Source organism: Culex quinquefasciatus, chromosome 1 (assembly GCF_015732765.1).
Source record: "Culex quinquefasciatus strain JHB chromosome 1, VPISU_Cqui_1.0_pri_paternal, whole genome shotgun sequence".
NCBI classification, from domain to species: domain Eukaryota; kingdom Metazoa; phylum Arthropoda; class Insecta; order Diptera; family Culicidae; genus Culex; species Culex quinquefasciatus.
The window spans coordinates 18,290,286-18,306,128 of record NC_051861.1 but is presented as its reverse complement, the minus strand read 5'-3'; the positions used below and the strand labels follow the sequence as shown (position 1 = coordinate 18,306,128).

Below are 15,843 nucleotides of genomic sequence, written 5' to 3'. Positions count from 1 at the left end.
TATTCAGCGATGACAGCCACTCCAAAATAAAGCTTTTTGAAAAATGGGCTAATTTTCTCAATAAACTAAATAATGCATACAAATAGGAAAAATCATGCAATTTTTATTGTTTCGTTGAAATTGCTTACAAACTATTTTGTTTTCAAGTGTTTTGCGTAGAGGTTAATAAGTTATTCACTGGGATTCAAAATCTAGTAAAATTGTACAGCAAACGGGTGCGCATTGTATCGCGCTGCGAGCTCCTTAAAAATAATTCAAACTTCATCATTACAAGCTTGCATGCAACACCATCTCTAATCAAATTCCAAATCGAAACAAATTTTAAACAATGCGCATCCGCTGTCTCTAAGGAAAAAAGACTTATTCTAAAAATTTAGAAACTTCTAACGATGCATGCGTATAAAATCAGTCAATTCACTCCTTCAGCACCTCAAACTTGAATCCATTCTTGCACAGCTCCTCGACCATGTTCGTCTTGGCGTAGGCCGCTCCCGGTGGATAAACGCCACCCCTGAAAGTAGGCAGCAACGTTAAACCTTCTCAACTCCTCTCGAGTCTAAAAATAAAAAGAAACCACTCACGTCGCCGGCATCTTGTCCGCCTGCCGCAGGATGGTCGTCGCGGACAGCAGCAGGGCCACGCAGGTCGCCCCGTAGCCCGGGTTCGTGCCGGACACCTTGACGAGCAGCTTCTTCTTGGGCGGGGCCTTGAACTGGTCCGACGCCTCCAGAAGCTCCTCGTCCCGGGTCCAGCCGACGCCCTTCAGGTACATGGCAAAGTCGGTGTTTTCCATCGATGCCTCGGTCGGGCCCTCGTGCGACACGAATCCGGCCGAGAAGAAGCCGGGGTACTGCGGGGGAGAAAGATTGATGGATTTTGAGGTTATGCCATGGCCTTGGATTTCCCAATTACCTTGAGCAGAAGTTGCCGGCCGATCTTGTAGCGGGTCATTAGGGCGAAAATGGCACTGACAATAATTACCCCGATGACGTGGATCAGAGAGCTGCAATTTGATAAAATAAGATGGGTAAAATTGTTCAAAAGTTGATCGAGATCACAGAAGAGTGCAGGTTCGTTAAATGGCTGAATTTGACAGATAAGCCAACGGGTGGCTGCGTACGCGTTGACGTTAGATATTTTATTACACTCCAACGTGAAATTAAGTTAATAACCGCTCACCTAAACGTGACATACGCCTTCATCTGGACCGGTCGCTTCTTTTCGTTGTCGTAAAAGTGACGTTGGGACCGCATGACCACCGATCTATCCGAGCCAGGGAACGGCAAGCACCATCGGTTGTCCGCGAACTTGGTCCGGTGCAGCAACGGACGATCCTTGAGTCGTGGTTGGAAGTTGGGCAACCGAGAACCGAACAGCTTGCTTCTCAGCCCACGCAATTCATTGGCGTGAGCCAATCCGTAAATGGCCGATTCCCACGTTCCGTAATGGATGACAGCTCCGCCGGTGGCAGCATCCGGGGATTTGGGCGTCGCTTCCAAAAATGTCTCGACCGAGTTTACGGTTCCGTCAAACTGCTGCTCCAGAAAAACGGTCCCCAAATCCGCCGGAATGCTGTCAAAGCCACACGCCGAAACGACGTAAACGCCCTTTTCCTTGGCCTGCTCGTGGTACTCCAGCTGCATCCGCTCCATGTACTGCGGCTCACCGCTAACGTCCACGTGGTGCGTTCCGGCTTCGATGCAAGCCTTGACCACGGGTTCACCGTAGAACCGGTACGGCCCGCAGCAGTTGATCACAATGCGGCAGCGCGCGGCCATCTTGCGCAGCGAGTCCGCATCCTTGACGTCCGCGATGACCAGCTCCGTGTCGGACAGATCTTTGCCGGATTTTGCCTCCACCTCCTTCAGGATCTTGTTCAGCTTGTCCCGATTGCGACCGGCAATTGCCCACTTGAGCCCATCTAGCAGCTTGATGCCTTCGTAGATCGTGTACTTGCCGGTGAACCCACTGGCTCCGAAAATGATCACGTCCAGGTCGCGCAGCTCGGTTGCCATTGTGCAGAGAATGATTTCACGGAAACTGAAAGTGGAAAACGTGTTTTATTGGGGCGCGCATTTCTGGACGTCTTATAAGGTTGTGCGACTGCAGAGGCGGTCCTGGTGGCAGGAATTTATTTGCAATTTGTTTGCTGCTCTCCCACGTGCATGTTTGAGGCTTTGGATTAGTTACATTTCGAATGAGTCTTTCATAGATTCGAAAAAGGTGACATCATCGTTCATTACAGAATTTGGCTCGTCAAAGGCTATATTTTTCTGAATCCTGAACATTATATGATCATTCCAGATATAGCGTGTATTCACGCGTTAATTATTAATGTTAACAATTAATAACAGCTGTCGAGCGAAAACGAACTCAGCCAAGTGCGATTTTCAGTTACAGTGCAGTTTTTTTTATTCATAACTTATTTTTATTAGGTCCTATTAGGTGCTGTGTCCTATCCCTCGCCTAGACCAGACCAGAATCCATGATAAAGCTGACAGACCAAATCTGTCAGACCAAGACTGTCAGACCAAAGAGCAAAAAGTAAACAATCTTGGTCTTCGACGTAGGTGCACACAAATCAAGAAAAGAAAATTTGAAACAGAATTTTATTTTTCCAATTCAATAACTGGATTTGGACTGCAAAATTGAATGGACGTCAGAAAATGATTAAACAGTGCGGCGTCCTGTACACCGACAATTAAATAAGCAGTTAAAAGCCTAATTCTTCCACTTTAATTTTTGATCGCGTTTTCGGTTTACACCTAAAAAATCTTGAAATTATTTATACGGATTGGTGATTCCTCTCTTTCCACCATTCCCTTCGGGTAAGACGGCCACCGTATTTTGCAACTTAGATAACTATGATAAAAATTCATAAAAATCTAATGTTTGTATCTGATACTGTTAAGAGCGAGTTTTTCACCGATGTGAAACAGGTCGTATCGAGGTTCTCCGATTTGGATGAAACTTTCAGCGTTTGTTTGTCTATGCATGAGATGAACTCATGCCAAATATTAGCCCTCTACGACAAAGGGAAGTGGGGTAAAACGGGCATTGAAGTTTGAGGTCCAAAACACATGAAAAATCTTAAAATTGCTCGCATTTCCGTAAAACTTCATCAATTCCAACTCTCTTAAATGCATTCGAAAGGTCTTTTGAAGCCCTTCAATATGTGCTATAGACATCCAGGATTGGTTTGACTTTTTCTCATAGCTTTTGCAAATTACTGTTAAAAATGGATTTTTTTAAAACCTTAATAACTTTTGGCAACAGCCTCCAACACCCATACTCCCATAGGTCAAAAGTTAGGGAATTTCATGGACTATAAGCCTACGGTATTAACTTTTTGGCCAATCGCAGTTTTTCTCATAGTTTTACGATTATTCTAGAACAAACATTTTACAACCTTAAGTTTTGCCCTGTAGGCCAAGAATATGGCACTTTTTGGTCTCAATTTTGTCATATTCGGAATCCTCAAGAAATTTTACATTAGATTGAGGTGTTGGAATTTTGAAGTTGATTGGAAAAAATACCATTAAGAATTAATTAAATATTATTTCAAATTTTGTCGGTTTAGGGATAAACAAGTTTTCGCCTACTTGATACAGCATTTGACGTATTGATCATAGGGTAAATAAGATCTATTTCTTTTTTCAAAAATGTTTTATTTAATTATTTTTTAAATCAAAATTACAACTCCAATACTTCTAACTTACGTGAAATTGACCGAGGATTCCGAATATGACAAAATTGAGACCAAAAAGTGACGTCTTCTTGGCCTACAGGGCAAAAACTAACGTTGTAAAATGTTTGTTCTAGAAAAATCGTAAAACTATTAGAAAAACTGCGATTGGCCAAAAAGTTAATATCGTAAGCTTATAGTCCATGAAATTACCTATCTTTTGACCTATGGGAGTATGGGTGTTGGAGGCTGTTGCAAAAAGATATTAAGGTTTTAAAAAAATCCATTTTTAACAGTAATTTGCAAAAGCTATGAGAAAAAGTTAAACCAATCCTGGATGTCTATAGCACATTTTGAAGGGCACTTCAATGCCCGTTTCACCCCACTTCCCTTTGTCGTAGAGGGCTCATATTTGGCATTAGTTCATCTCATGCATAGACAAACAAACGCTGAAAGTTTCATCCAAATCGGAGCACCTCGATACGACCTCTAGAACAAACCGAGCAGAATCTACAAATACTGCCTCTTGAGGACATTATCACCATGACTGCGAAATGAAAAGCTTTTAGTAATATTCTTAAAAGTGTTTTAAAACAGTTTATATTCAAAGAACTTTTTTTCAAATGATAAATATTACGACACACTGGTGATTACGGCATTTTTTTCTTAATTATCAAAATTTTGTTTACAAACCACTATTTAGTTTTGCAAAAAGTGGCTCAAAGTAACTTATTTAGCCTAAGGTACAATATCATTAGATATTTGGGTAAATTTTATCATGTTTAGTAGTAAAACAAGCGCATGGCCGTCTTACCCCGCCTGGCCGTCTTACCCCCACCTCCCCTTATGTCTTCTCTCTATTCATCACCCAGGTTGGGACCGAGGATCAGTTGATTATGTAATATATAATAATAACAAAAACAAATAACTTTTTATACTCCGTACTTCGAGATCATGTAACTGACGAGGGTTACTTGGTCCAAGCGGCTCTTTCAGGTCTTGAACCTGGCGATGAGAAAATGCCCCACAGCTCAGCCTAACTGCCTCGGCTTCCTCCTTCGTGGCTACAAAGTGCAGTAACTGCGATGGCTGCGTGCTAACATTAGCTGATGCACGCAGTGATTTTTTTTTTAAATTTTTATTTCGACTTCCCAGCAAACGTCAAACTTATAGGGGAAATGAACCCATTTTAAGCCTAATAAGCGGTCGTGTTATAATGATGCGGGATAATCTGGAGTGTTCCTTGAAATATACCGAAACCAATTACACCAACGGGTAGAGCAACTTTTTGTGAACATTTCTGTTTATTTTCACTTTTACCAAAAGTTATTCTATTGAAAAAAATATTTCCAAAATGTATGTATGTGTTGCTTCCAAGACGGATAATCATCCCGGATTTGCTGATTTCCCACAGTTCAAACACAAGTTCAACACCAAGATGGCATCCGAAGGAACTCCATTGGTAAGTGCATTGATATTGTGTGTGTGAGGTCCAATCCAATACCCGCTGGCCGGCAGCGAAATTATGGGAAAGTATAATTTGTATCAGGCTTTGTTTATGCTGATACAGCTTATCTCAGTCCCGGGTATTAGGTGGTGATAGCCCTCGCGCTGCTTCCAATGACCCATTTCAGAATGACAGAGCTCCTTGCGGTCCAATTCCGAGGTCATTGGGCATTGTCTGGCCCCGTCTAAACATAGAAGCAAGAATCAGAAGGACTCTCGATCTATATTTAAACTTCCAATCCCATAATGCAAAACAGGGATTAACGCGTATTCAATATAATCAGAAAATATGCAACAGTTGAAAGATTCAGTTTGGATAGATCTCACCAATTTTCTGAAACATCCTTTAGTCCTTTTTGCAGCTTCGGTCTTCCAGCTTCGGGTCCTCAATCACGAGCAGTTTGAGCTTCCTCACACATCCTGTCGTCCTGGTCATCTTGTGGTAAACAAGAACACGAACAAAAACTGGTTCGACCTCGGGTTCGACCGCAAAACATACAAATTTCACCTTGAAACAAAATTATCGCGGCACGCAGAAACCGTAGGAAAAGTATGTGACAAAACCTAAACGATTGTCAAATCTGATTTACACATTCCTCTACCGTTTATTTGGCAACCAGGCTTGAAAGCTCTCCTGCAACAACACGCAGAAAAATCAAGCTTATTTGAATCAAAAAAATATTTTGTTGTTTTTACTTGACGATTTTTTGTTGAAAGATTTAAGGGTTCTTTCAACAAAAACCAATTGAATCAACACTAAATTTAGCGTTGAATTAACTCGCTGTAATTTGTCAAGCCCTTTTGAAAATAACAACAAAATGTTTGCGTTGATTTTAACCGAAGCAACTTTGAATCAAACAAACTGTTCATTTTGATTTGAACTAAAATTAATTGTTGTTTACACGTGCCCGCCAACTGTCAAAAGCCAATTTTAGTTAGTTTTTTATGAGCAAAATTCGGCGACGTTGTCAAAACCCAAACCGATTCTATATAGGCACACTCGCTCCGCCTTGTGTTGCTTCCAAGACGGATAATCATCCTGGATTTGCTGATTTCCCACAGTTCAAACACAAGTTCAACACCAAGATGGCATCCGACGGAACTCCATTGGTAAGTGCATTGATATTAAATCTAAAATAGCCCTCTTATAATATATTTTATTTCTTGCAGATTTCGTCGGTTTCATCATCGGATGGTGGTGACAGAATGGTTCCCTGCTGCGGACGACTCCCGAAAACAGTATTTTAGGTTTATTGGAAGTCTCATCGAAATACCAGGTGCGGAGCGGTAGCGAATCTGCGCACGGATTGCTGGTGCTGATGGACTTGATGGAGCAGACTCAAATTGTTCGTGATTTTAATACAATTTATTTAAAAAAACAAGGAAACAAAATGAATAAAAATAAAATTTAAACTATTGTTAATTCAATTTAATATTTTGTTGATTCTAGTTAAAAAACAAGCCTTGCAATGAAAAATATTCTAGGTTATTTCAACAAAATATCGACGTTGATTCAACAAAAATATGATTTGAACGAACTTTCTGTCAAATATTGATCAACAAAAACAAGGTTACATTCAACAAAAAGTCAGCTTTGATTTAACAAAATGTCGCGATTTAAAACAAAAAAAGTCAAGAGTTGATTCAACGCAAACATTTTGTTGATTATATTCAACAAAATATTTTGTTGAATCAACCCTCGTACAGGCTGATTCTACAAAATATTTTTCTGCGTGTTCCAATCAAACGAATGCATTGGGCCACGCCCATTTTCCTATTATCAACCTAGTTTTTTTTACTTCCAGCGCTCTTTTGGGTCTGCCTAGTGCTGCCAAAATTGATGAAATTTTAATCGAACAATCACGAAAAGTAGCATTTATAGACAAAATTTGCTGGCATCACTGGCTCACTCCAACGGCGCGCTGCTGGTGGTGTTGGTGGCCACCCTTTGTTCTTTATTTGCCTCCGCTTCTCGCTCGGTTATCTTCAGCCTTCGATTGGAATGGGTCGTCAAAATTGAAACGTCAAAAGACTTGGAGCGTTTGTTTATTTGATGGCGCTTGCTTATTATTTACATGTTTCGGGATTATTTTTCATGTGAGTGACCAACTAATGTGCAAAAGAACATGTTGCCGAAAGTTGAGGACGGTTTTGTATCGAAAGCGCCGTGAAAAAGTAAGCGAAAGTGAAAAGTTTAGTTTAGCTATATTCATTAAACGTTTGAGGGTTTCTCTCGTGTGTCACTGTGTGTGCCAGCAAAATGATGAGAAATGGTCTCGCAAAATAGAAAATATGATCAAAAGTGCATTAAATTCGATATTTTTGGCCAGTAAGTGGCATACATTCGCGTGCTTACTCGAGGCGGTGCTGTTGCTGGTAAATTTATAGCCTAAATAGTATTTTTGGAGCTTTAATCGAGCATCAAACTCTCCATATGACGAAGGTAGGTGTTTGATTGGAAAAGGTTATTTTCCCTATTTCCCTATTTATATATTTTGGTAAACTCACGATACCTTAAATTGGGCCGTCAGATTGATGAATGATGGATTTTCAAAAGGATTTACGCAAAGATTTACGTCGGTTCTCCAGTAGTTATGTTATTATTTCAAAGGTCTTTGATTTGAAACTCGAGTCCGATAGCTTGGTTATGTTTCTGTTAATTGTCATTTTAGCTTTAATTTGTAACGGAAGCCTGATTGATACCCATTTTGTCAGCTCATAAAGTTTATTCTAAATAAATCAATCACTTCACCAACTTCTCCCTCAAAAGTTCACCGACTGACTATTTTCAGACCGTGACAATGCCACTGAACCGGTACTTTTGCCGTCTTTTTTTTTTGTTTGACGCAATTTCTACCGCCGCCGGTGACCTTTCCCGATGCACCGAAGCCGCGCTGCATTTGGTCTGCTTGAGCGTTTCTTCGCGGCGTTATCTGATGATAACCGCCTTCTTTTGGTTCGAGTTTGCGAGTACCTAATCTGTAGAGACCCTAAATAGGGAGACTGGTCTAAGCTGGCTAAATCGATCTGGCAACGTATGTTTTGAGCTTGGCAACACTGATAAGTTTTGCTGGGCGTAAAGGCAAATGCTCGTTTGGATACGTCAAACTCGTGTCTGTTTGGGTACGTCAAATTCACTTCGACCAGTCTCCCTATTAAGGATCTCTACTAATCTGGCGTTCCGTTAGTTACTATACATTTGGTAAAGCTAAATTTAGCACCGTTACCCACTGAATTTGTGACCTTCGATTTGCGATGAAAGCTTTTGATGTAACACGTGCGTGGTTTTATTTGAAATTTAAGGTGGTTGACAAATTACCCCAAGTATTATTTTTTTCTTTTTTTTCCATACTAAGAAGCCAGTCATTACTCAACTGGACGGAACAAACAGATTTTTTGTTGTGGCTTAACTTGAAAGCATGGAGAATGTGTTTGCACTTGGTCATACAAATTTCACCAATGTTAATTGAAAATCTAAATGTATACTCAATACACACAAACATGATCAAAAACGTCTTTGTACAAAGGAACAAATCCGACAAGTTCGCGCTGATGTCAACTGGAAAATGATTTCATCTGTTTTTTGTACCTCCTCTTATTTCCAACAAGCTGAGAGCTTTATGGATGACTAATTAAACAACCAACTTTGAAGCGACTAAGCAGGGAGGTAAATGAATAGCTACCCTTATAAAAAAGAAAAAAAGGAGGATCAAAATCATTCCTGCGTAACGTGATTTATTAACTGTAGTTTGCTGGACGAGCTCTACTTGATATTGCAACTTTCTTCGACAGGTTTCGCAAACCTGTTCATCTCGCAAGGTAATTAAACTTTAAACATACTTTAATTATACCCAAAAGAGCCTGATTAATGTTGTCTCCGTCCAGGAAAATCACTCACCTCGCTAAAATGAAGTCGCTACCAAATCAGGACTGCACCGGAATTGCGTCACACACAGGCAGTTGCACCAGCAATTGTTCCGGCACGTTCGACACTTCACCACAGACTAGTTAAGGTCTGGACACTCGTAGTGGCAAGGAAGTTGCCGGCCGGCTCTTTCTTTGGTGTAGGTATGTGAGTCGTGTAGCGGATGCATGTCTGCGTCGAGCAACATTTTCTTTATTTACTAGCCCACACACTCGAATGCAATGTACGACAGACTGCAATCGGAGCAAATAGACGAATCCAGTTTGAAATGGCCGATAGGTGGCCAATGGTGTTAGAAATGACAGCTTCCATGTATTTGAATATGGGAGCTCAGGAAAACTCAATTTTTAAGCAATAAAATGATTATTTATGATAAAAGTATTGATTGATTAGGTGCACAAAATGTGTCTAGAATATTATTAAAATAAAAACTGTTCGAAAAATTTGTAATCGAGATAAGTACACCATTCGATTCAGCAGGAATTTTGGGCACCAAAAATATATAGTTTTCATATGTTAAGTATTTTATTTTAAAAGAAAATTAACAAAAAGTATGAAAATCCAGACATTTAGTATGGGAGCTGTCAAATCACTCACCATCAAAAAGCAGCGTTGAGCTTTCGCTGGATTTGTCTATTGAAAAAAAGCAATTTTTTTTGTGTGTGTGCAAGGTTCGCATGTATAGAGTTATCTACGTGCGCATGTATTGCGTGTACGTACACGAAAAAGATTGAGGTTAAATTTTGTACCCGCCAGCAAAACAAATGGGGTGCTAGTGTGCGTGAGTTCGGGCTTAGATAACTCTATTCTGCAATTGCCACATGGGCTGAAAGTCGGGAAGATACACTGAAAAAATCCAACATAGAGTTTTCTACGTGCGCATGTATTGCGTGTACGTACAGGAAAAAAAAGTGAGGTTAAATTTTGTACCGGCCAGCAAAACAAATGGTGTGCAAGTGTGTGTGAGATCGAGCTTAGATAGCTCTATAGAAAAATCAAATGTTTTTTCACGTGAGTCACTCCAAAAACCAACACGATAACTTCACGTGCTTTTCATTTGAATCTCACGTGCTTTACATGTCAAATTAATGTTTAAATCATTCATCTCCAGCTGTTCGTTGACAAAAAAGAATTCACTCATTATTCGGATGATGTTCACGTGAGATTCAAATGAATTTCACTTAGATTTGCCCCAATCCGCTTGTCCTTTGGTTTTGAAGAGAATGTCACGTGAGATTGAAATGAATTGCACTTTGATTTGCCCCATTTGACTTTTCCTTTGATTGCGAAGTGAAAAACACGTGAGACTCAAATGTTTTGGGTTTTAATTGCGTATGGTGAAAAAAATTCATTACTAAGATGGCCACGGACGATGATGGTCAAAAATTGCTTCTGGCTGTTTTTGTAAACGAATTTTATCTTTTCTAAAGATTTGTTTGCAAATTTAAACTGAGCATTCAATAAGTTTTCGGTGAGTACAAAAAAGAATACATAGTGAAGGTGCAGAAAATTTGATACTAACTAAGTTTCACATTTTTTTCAGGAAATCAAGTTCCAGCTTCGGCATCGGAATCCACACCTGATCCGGCGAATCGGAAGATCCGCTATAGTTTCATCCGGCTGGCTATGGAAAACTACGAGAACCAATTATTTCGGGCGGTGCTTCCCGACGTCCGCCAGGAAGTGCTCTCAAGTTCTACGGACCCAGCGCGGAAACGGAATCGCAATCAGACTTTCCGACGCTGCGTTACAGTGACCTTCAGAATCAGTGGAAAAATCTTATGTATTGTATGTGTTTTTACTATTTTGAAAAATAAATTTATTTATGCAAGCAATGTTTAAATAATTAAATTTCAATCCAAAAGAAAATACTAAATATTGAACACACATGAACTCCAATGGAAATCCATTTGAATCGCACTACAATCTCATCACATTTTTATAAGCCAATCATTGGAAATTCATGTGAGATTTCACGTCAGATCAACGTGTTTTTCATTTGGAATGACAGGTTCGTGCCATGATTTGATTTAAGTGCTTTGCTCATGAAATTCACATGTTAAGCCGTATGGGGCAGATTCACGTGTAAAACATGTGATATTGCTGTGTGCCTTTCTTTCAGTGTACTTGATTTCCAGTGTGAAGGTGCAAGAGCAAAATGAAACTGGTATTCGACTGTGGCAAACTTGCCAGGTTTGACAATTTCCTTGATTAGGGGAAATATGCCCATTTTAAGCCTAATAAGCGGTCGTGTTTGAATGATGCTGGATAATCTGGACTGTTCTTTGAAAATCAATAAAACCAAGTACACCAACGAGTGGAGCAACTTTTTGTGAACATTTCTGTTTATTTCCACTTTTATTAAAAGTTATGCTCTTCCTTTTACAAGCATTTAATTTTGTTTTTTCAAAAATGCATTCTAATCAGTTGAGTGCATTGGGCCACGCCCATTTTTCTATTTTCAGCTTAGTTCTTTTTTCTTCCAGCGCTCTTTTGGGTCTGCTTAGTGCTGCCAAAATTGATGAAATTTTAAGTGAACACTCACGAAAAGTAGAACTTACAGCGAAAGTTTCCTGGCAGCACTTGCTCACTCCAATAGACGCTGCACCAGAATGTTGGTGGTGTTGGTGGCCACCCTTTGTTCTTTATTTGCCTTCGCTCCTCGCTCGGTTTTCTTCAGCTTTCGATTGGAATGGGTAGTCAAATTTCAAACGTCAGAAGACTAAGCGCGTTTGTTTTTTTGATGGTGCTTGCTAATTATTTACATGTTTCGGGATTATTTTCCAAGTGAGTGACTAACTAATGTGCAAAAGAACATGTTGCCGGTAGTTGGAAGCAATTTTATATCTTAAGCGCTTTGAAATCGTTGGCACAAGTGAAAAGATATTGATGGCGACTTTCGTTAAGCAGTTAACCTCTGATCTTGCGTGTGGATGTGTGTGCCACCAAAATGATGAGAAATGGTCTCGCAAAATAGAAATTATGATCAAAAGTGCATTAAATTTGATCTTTTTGGCCAGTAAATGGCATAAATTTGCGTGCTTACTTGAGGTGGTGCTGTTGCTGGTAAGTTTATAGCCTAAATAGTATTTTTGGAGCTTCAGTTGAGCATCAAACTCTCCATATGACGAAGATAGGTGTTTGATTGTAAATGGTATATTTCCCCTATGTCTCCCTATTCCATTTCGGCAAAATTTCCCATCACGTCATTTGAAAAACATATTGACAAACATGGAAACTGTCAAACCTGTGCGTGCCAAGCCCACTGCGTAAAGTTAACCGCAAAGATGATTGGTTGAAGTGGAGAAACTGTCCAGTCAACTCAATCGGAATTCTGAAATGTACGTGTACGTATCGGTTGGTGCGTTTGAAACGGAATACCGTAAACGATTCGAATTGAATTCCGTTTCAGAATTTCGATTTAGTTGACTGGGTGAATGCTGAAATCAAGCAAAACAATGTAATTTTGCCATAGCCGAAAGATAAACAGTCTATTTTGCTTGTTTGCTTGCTACTGTAAACATAAACAGACGTGAGCAGCAAAGAATGATTGACTGAAAAAAAAACTCTATAATCGATCTATAATAATCGTCTATAATAAAGAATAAAAAATGTGTTAGTTAATTTGAAAGTTATCAAAAAAAAAAAAAAGAACGTCAACACCACGCAGAAAAATGTTTTGTAGAATCAGCCTGTACGAGGTTTGAATCAACAAAATTTTTGTTGAATATAATCAACGCCGATTTTGCGTTGAAACAAACCTTGATTTTCTCAATTCCACAAAAGTCATTTGTTGTTTTGAAAAAGCTGCTTTGACGTTTAGCGTTGATTCAACAAAAATCATGATTTTCAAATCAACAAAACTATTTTTTGATTCAAATACGCGTTATTTTTCTGCGTGTGCTTACAAAAGTACTCTGACTTTTGATTAATTTGCATAATTGAACATCAAAAATTAATTCAAAATATTTAATAAAATCCACTTTTTTTTTACGTAGAGTAATGCACGCATTAGTGTTGGTGTCGTCGTGTCATTGGTATTTTTTGATTTTCTGTTTATAAACATCATTCTTCTACACACCGAAATTCGTTCGCCTCATCAAAACAGAAACTCTTCATTACATCACATCAGAGCAATAAAACACTTTGAAGCTGGCTTTCATCGCGAGTGCACGTACTTTTTCGGCTCTCACAAAATAAATGTTTTTATTTTTGTAAGAACTAAAAGCATTTAAGGTGTATTTGGTTTAAAGAGTGATCATTAATATTTAAACATGTAAGTAAAAGATTACCTTGAACTTCGTAGGTAATCAAAGTTCAATTCCTCACAATCTTATCAAAAGTCTTTTGAGGGTACGTTCACAGCTTTCCCTCTCGCCTCCCCACAGGTCCATAGCTCGCAAGTTGGACGTGGTAATCTTCGGTGCAACCGGCTTCACCGGCAAGTACACAATCCTCGAGGGCGTCAAAATCTTGGCCGGACTGCGATGGGGCGTGGCCGGTCGCAGCCGCCCTAAGCTGGAAGCCACCTTGGCGGAAATTGGCCAGAAGGCCGGCCAAGATCTGTCCCAGACGCCGATCGTGCTGGCGGAACTGGACAACGAGCGATCGCTGGTGCAGATGGCCAGCGAGTGCCGCGTCGTTGTCAACTGCTGCGGACCGTACCGGTTGTACGGGGAGCCGGTGCTGAAGGCTTGCCTCGAAGCCGGAACGCACCACGTGGACGTTAGCGGGGAGCCCCAGTTTTTGGAGGGCATGCAGCTCAAGTACCACGAGCAGGCCAAGGAAAAGGGCGTTTATCTGATTTCGGCCTGCGGGTTCGACAGCATTCCGGCGGACATGGGAACCGTTTTCCTGGAGCAGCAGTTTGGCGAGGCGCGGTCAATTCCGTGGAGAGTTATATTTCCAGCAAGGTCACCGGAAGGCGGGAACTTGGGGGAATCCATTACGGCACGTGGGCTTCGGCGGTGCACGCCATAGCGAATATGCGCGAGGTTGGCCAGATTCGGCGGGAGCTGTTCCGAACGAAGCTGCCCGAGGTGGAACCGAAGCTGAAGGAGCGGCCGGCACTGCACAAGTCCAGCGGTGGCAAGTGGTCGCTGCCGTTCATGGGTGCCGATCGGTCCTGTGTGATGCGGACGCAGCGGTTCTTCTACGAAACGGAAGGCAAACGACCGCTCCAGATGAGGGCGTACATTTCGTTTAGGTAAGTAAGCAATTTGTATAGAGTTATCTAAGGCCGATCTCACGCACACTAGCACACCATTTGTTTTGCTGGCTGGTACAAAATTTAACCTCAATCTTTTTCGTGTACGTACACGCAATACATGCGCACGTAGATAACTCTATTGATTTGACGTTTGCTGAGGGTGCCGGAAAGTTTAGTTATGTTACTGCTTGCAAAAAACAATAGTTGTCGATCATTAACCACCCAACCACCCGCTGACCTCATGTCCGTTTCCGTCGTGTTGAGTACTGATTCAGATTTTGGTAGTTGTTTCCCGAACAACTCAATTTCGCACACTACCAAGGCCCCCAAGGCCTACTGTTTCCATCTGTCAGAAACGTAAACATACTTTGCCCTCCTACCACTCTGACGACGAAATGCTCAATTTGAGCTTAAAATATGTTCTCCGTGAAGCCTGATTTTTCAGTTGGTTCTGAAACTATCAGAAACTCTGAAATATTCGTTTCGTTCATGTGTCCAGAAACGCTTAATATTTCATGTTTGCAATGCTCTCTTCAATTCCAGTGGTCTCGTCGAGGTCTTTGCCATCTCGTTCATCGGGGCCATCTTCTGGCTGCTGGTGAAGACCACCACCGGCCAGAACCTGCTCCTGAACCATCCGCGCTTGTTCTCGCTCGGACTGGTGTCCCACGAGGGTCCCTCGGACGAGGCCGCTAAAAATACGCATTTCACGATGCACTTCGAGGGACGCGGTTGGGAGGAAAAATTGGCCAGCCCGGAGGAAAAGTACCCGTACCCTCCGAACAAGGTCATCCGGACGAAGGTGACCGGAACGAATCCGGGCTACGGGGCCACCTGCGTGGCGTTGCTGCTGTCGGCGAGGACGATCCTGCAGGAGGCAGACAAGATGCCCGGAAGGTGGGATATTTATAATTGTTGATTATAAATCTATTAAAAGTTTTGTTTTTTGTTTCAGTGGCGGATTCCTTACGCCCGGAGCTGCCTTTGCCAATACCAACCTCATTCCGGAGCTGTGCAAGAACGGGTTCACCTTTGAGGTGGTATCCAAAGCCAAACTCTAAACTTAGTTTAGGAATTTTATAATTGCAGCGGGTTCTGCTCCACATTTGCGTGTCATGCATTCTCTAAACTATCCCAATGACCCAGAAACCCAAAAAATGGCGCCAAACACGCCAGTTACTCACTCAATTGGGGAAGGTTAACGTCTTTCTTGAACGATTCCGGCGCACAAAGGTAGGTAATTGTTTTGAGCAATGATGATAACAATCACGCTTGAAACAAACCGTTTAATTAGTAAAGAAGAATGAAGAGGACTTCCACTTTCACGTGTGACGACGCGGGAAACGAGTAGAACTTGTGACGTCGTGCCAAAGGTCCTGGTCGTCGAACGCGTTGCTTCCTCACTTTCTTTTGTTTACATTCTTTTTTTAACTGGGCATGCGCGTTACAAATGGAGGGCGTAAATTACGTAGCATTGTGAAATTGTTCCTAAAGTGAAAAAAGACCCAGAGGTTGAAA

General features: G+C 41.2%; 2 protein-coding genes across 3 annotated transcripts; one reads left to right on the top strand and one right to left on the bottom strand.

Annotated features, from left to right (window-relative positions):
• Nucleotides 1-83: 83 nt before the first annotated feature.
• LOC6035412 (saccharopine dehydrogenase-like oxidoreductase) lies at nt 84-15,645 on the bottom strand. 2 transcript variants are annotated; one of them, XM_038266562.1, is made up of 5 exons: nt 15,510-15,645; nt 1,180-2,040; nt 913-1,003; nt 582-850; nt 84-511 (listed from the first exon to the last, which is right to left on the bottom strand). In XM_038266562.1, the coding sequence occupies exons 2-5, from the start codon at nt 2,013-2,015 to the stop codon at nt 415-417; spliced, it is 1,293 nt and encodes a 430-aa protein (XP_038122490.1). In that variant the 5' UTR covers nt 2,016-2,040; nt 15,510-15,645; the 3' UTR covers nt 84-414. The 2 variants fall into 2 exon arrangements, with proteins under 2 accessions (XP_038122490.1, XP_038122483.1); XM_038266555.1 differs by lacking the exon at nt 15,510-15,645 and adding an exon at nt 9,090-9,207.
• On the top strand, nt 13,185-15,430 carry LOC6035413 (saccharopine dehydrogenase-like oxidoreductase). The gene is given in 5 exon segments (XM_038266567.1): nt 13,185-13,392; nt 13,505-13,988; nt 13,991-14,322; nt 14,869-15,222; nt 15,281-15,430. Coding segments are annotated over 5 exon segments (1,278 nt in total). The 5' UTR covers nt 13,185-13,390; the 3' UTR covers nt 15,387-15,430.
• Nucleotides 15,646-15,843: the final 198 nt, after the last annotated feature.

What these genes read in the sequence shown, in the direction of transcription:
- LOC6035412 (XM_038266562.1), bottom strand. Translation starts at nt 2,015, where the DNA reads ATGGCAACCGAGCTGCGCGACCTGGACGTGATCATTTTCGGAGCCAGT. An exon ending in AAGGCGTATGTCACGTTTAG is followed by an intron (nt 1,004 to 1,179) that starts GTGAGCGGTTAT and finishes ATCAAATTGCAG; the next exon opens with CTCTCTGATCCACGTCATCG. An exon ending in GCGGACAAGATGCCGGCGAC is followed by an intron (nt 512 to 581) that starts GTGAGTGGTTTC and finishes GCCTACTTTCAG; the next exon opens with GGGTGGCGTTTATCCACCGG.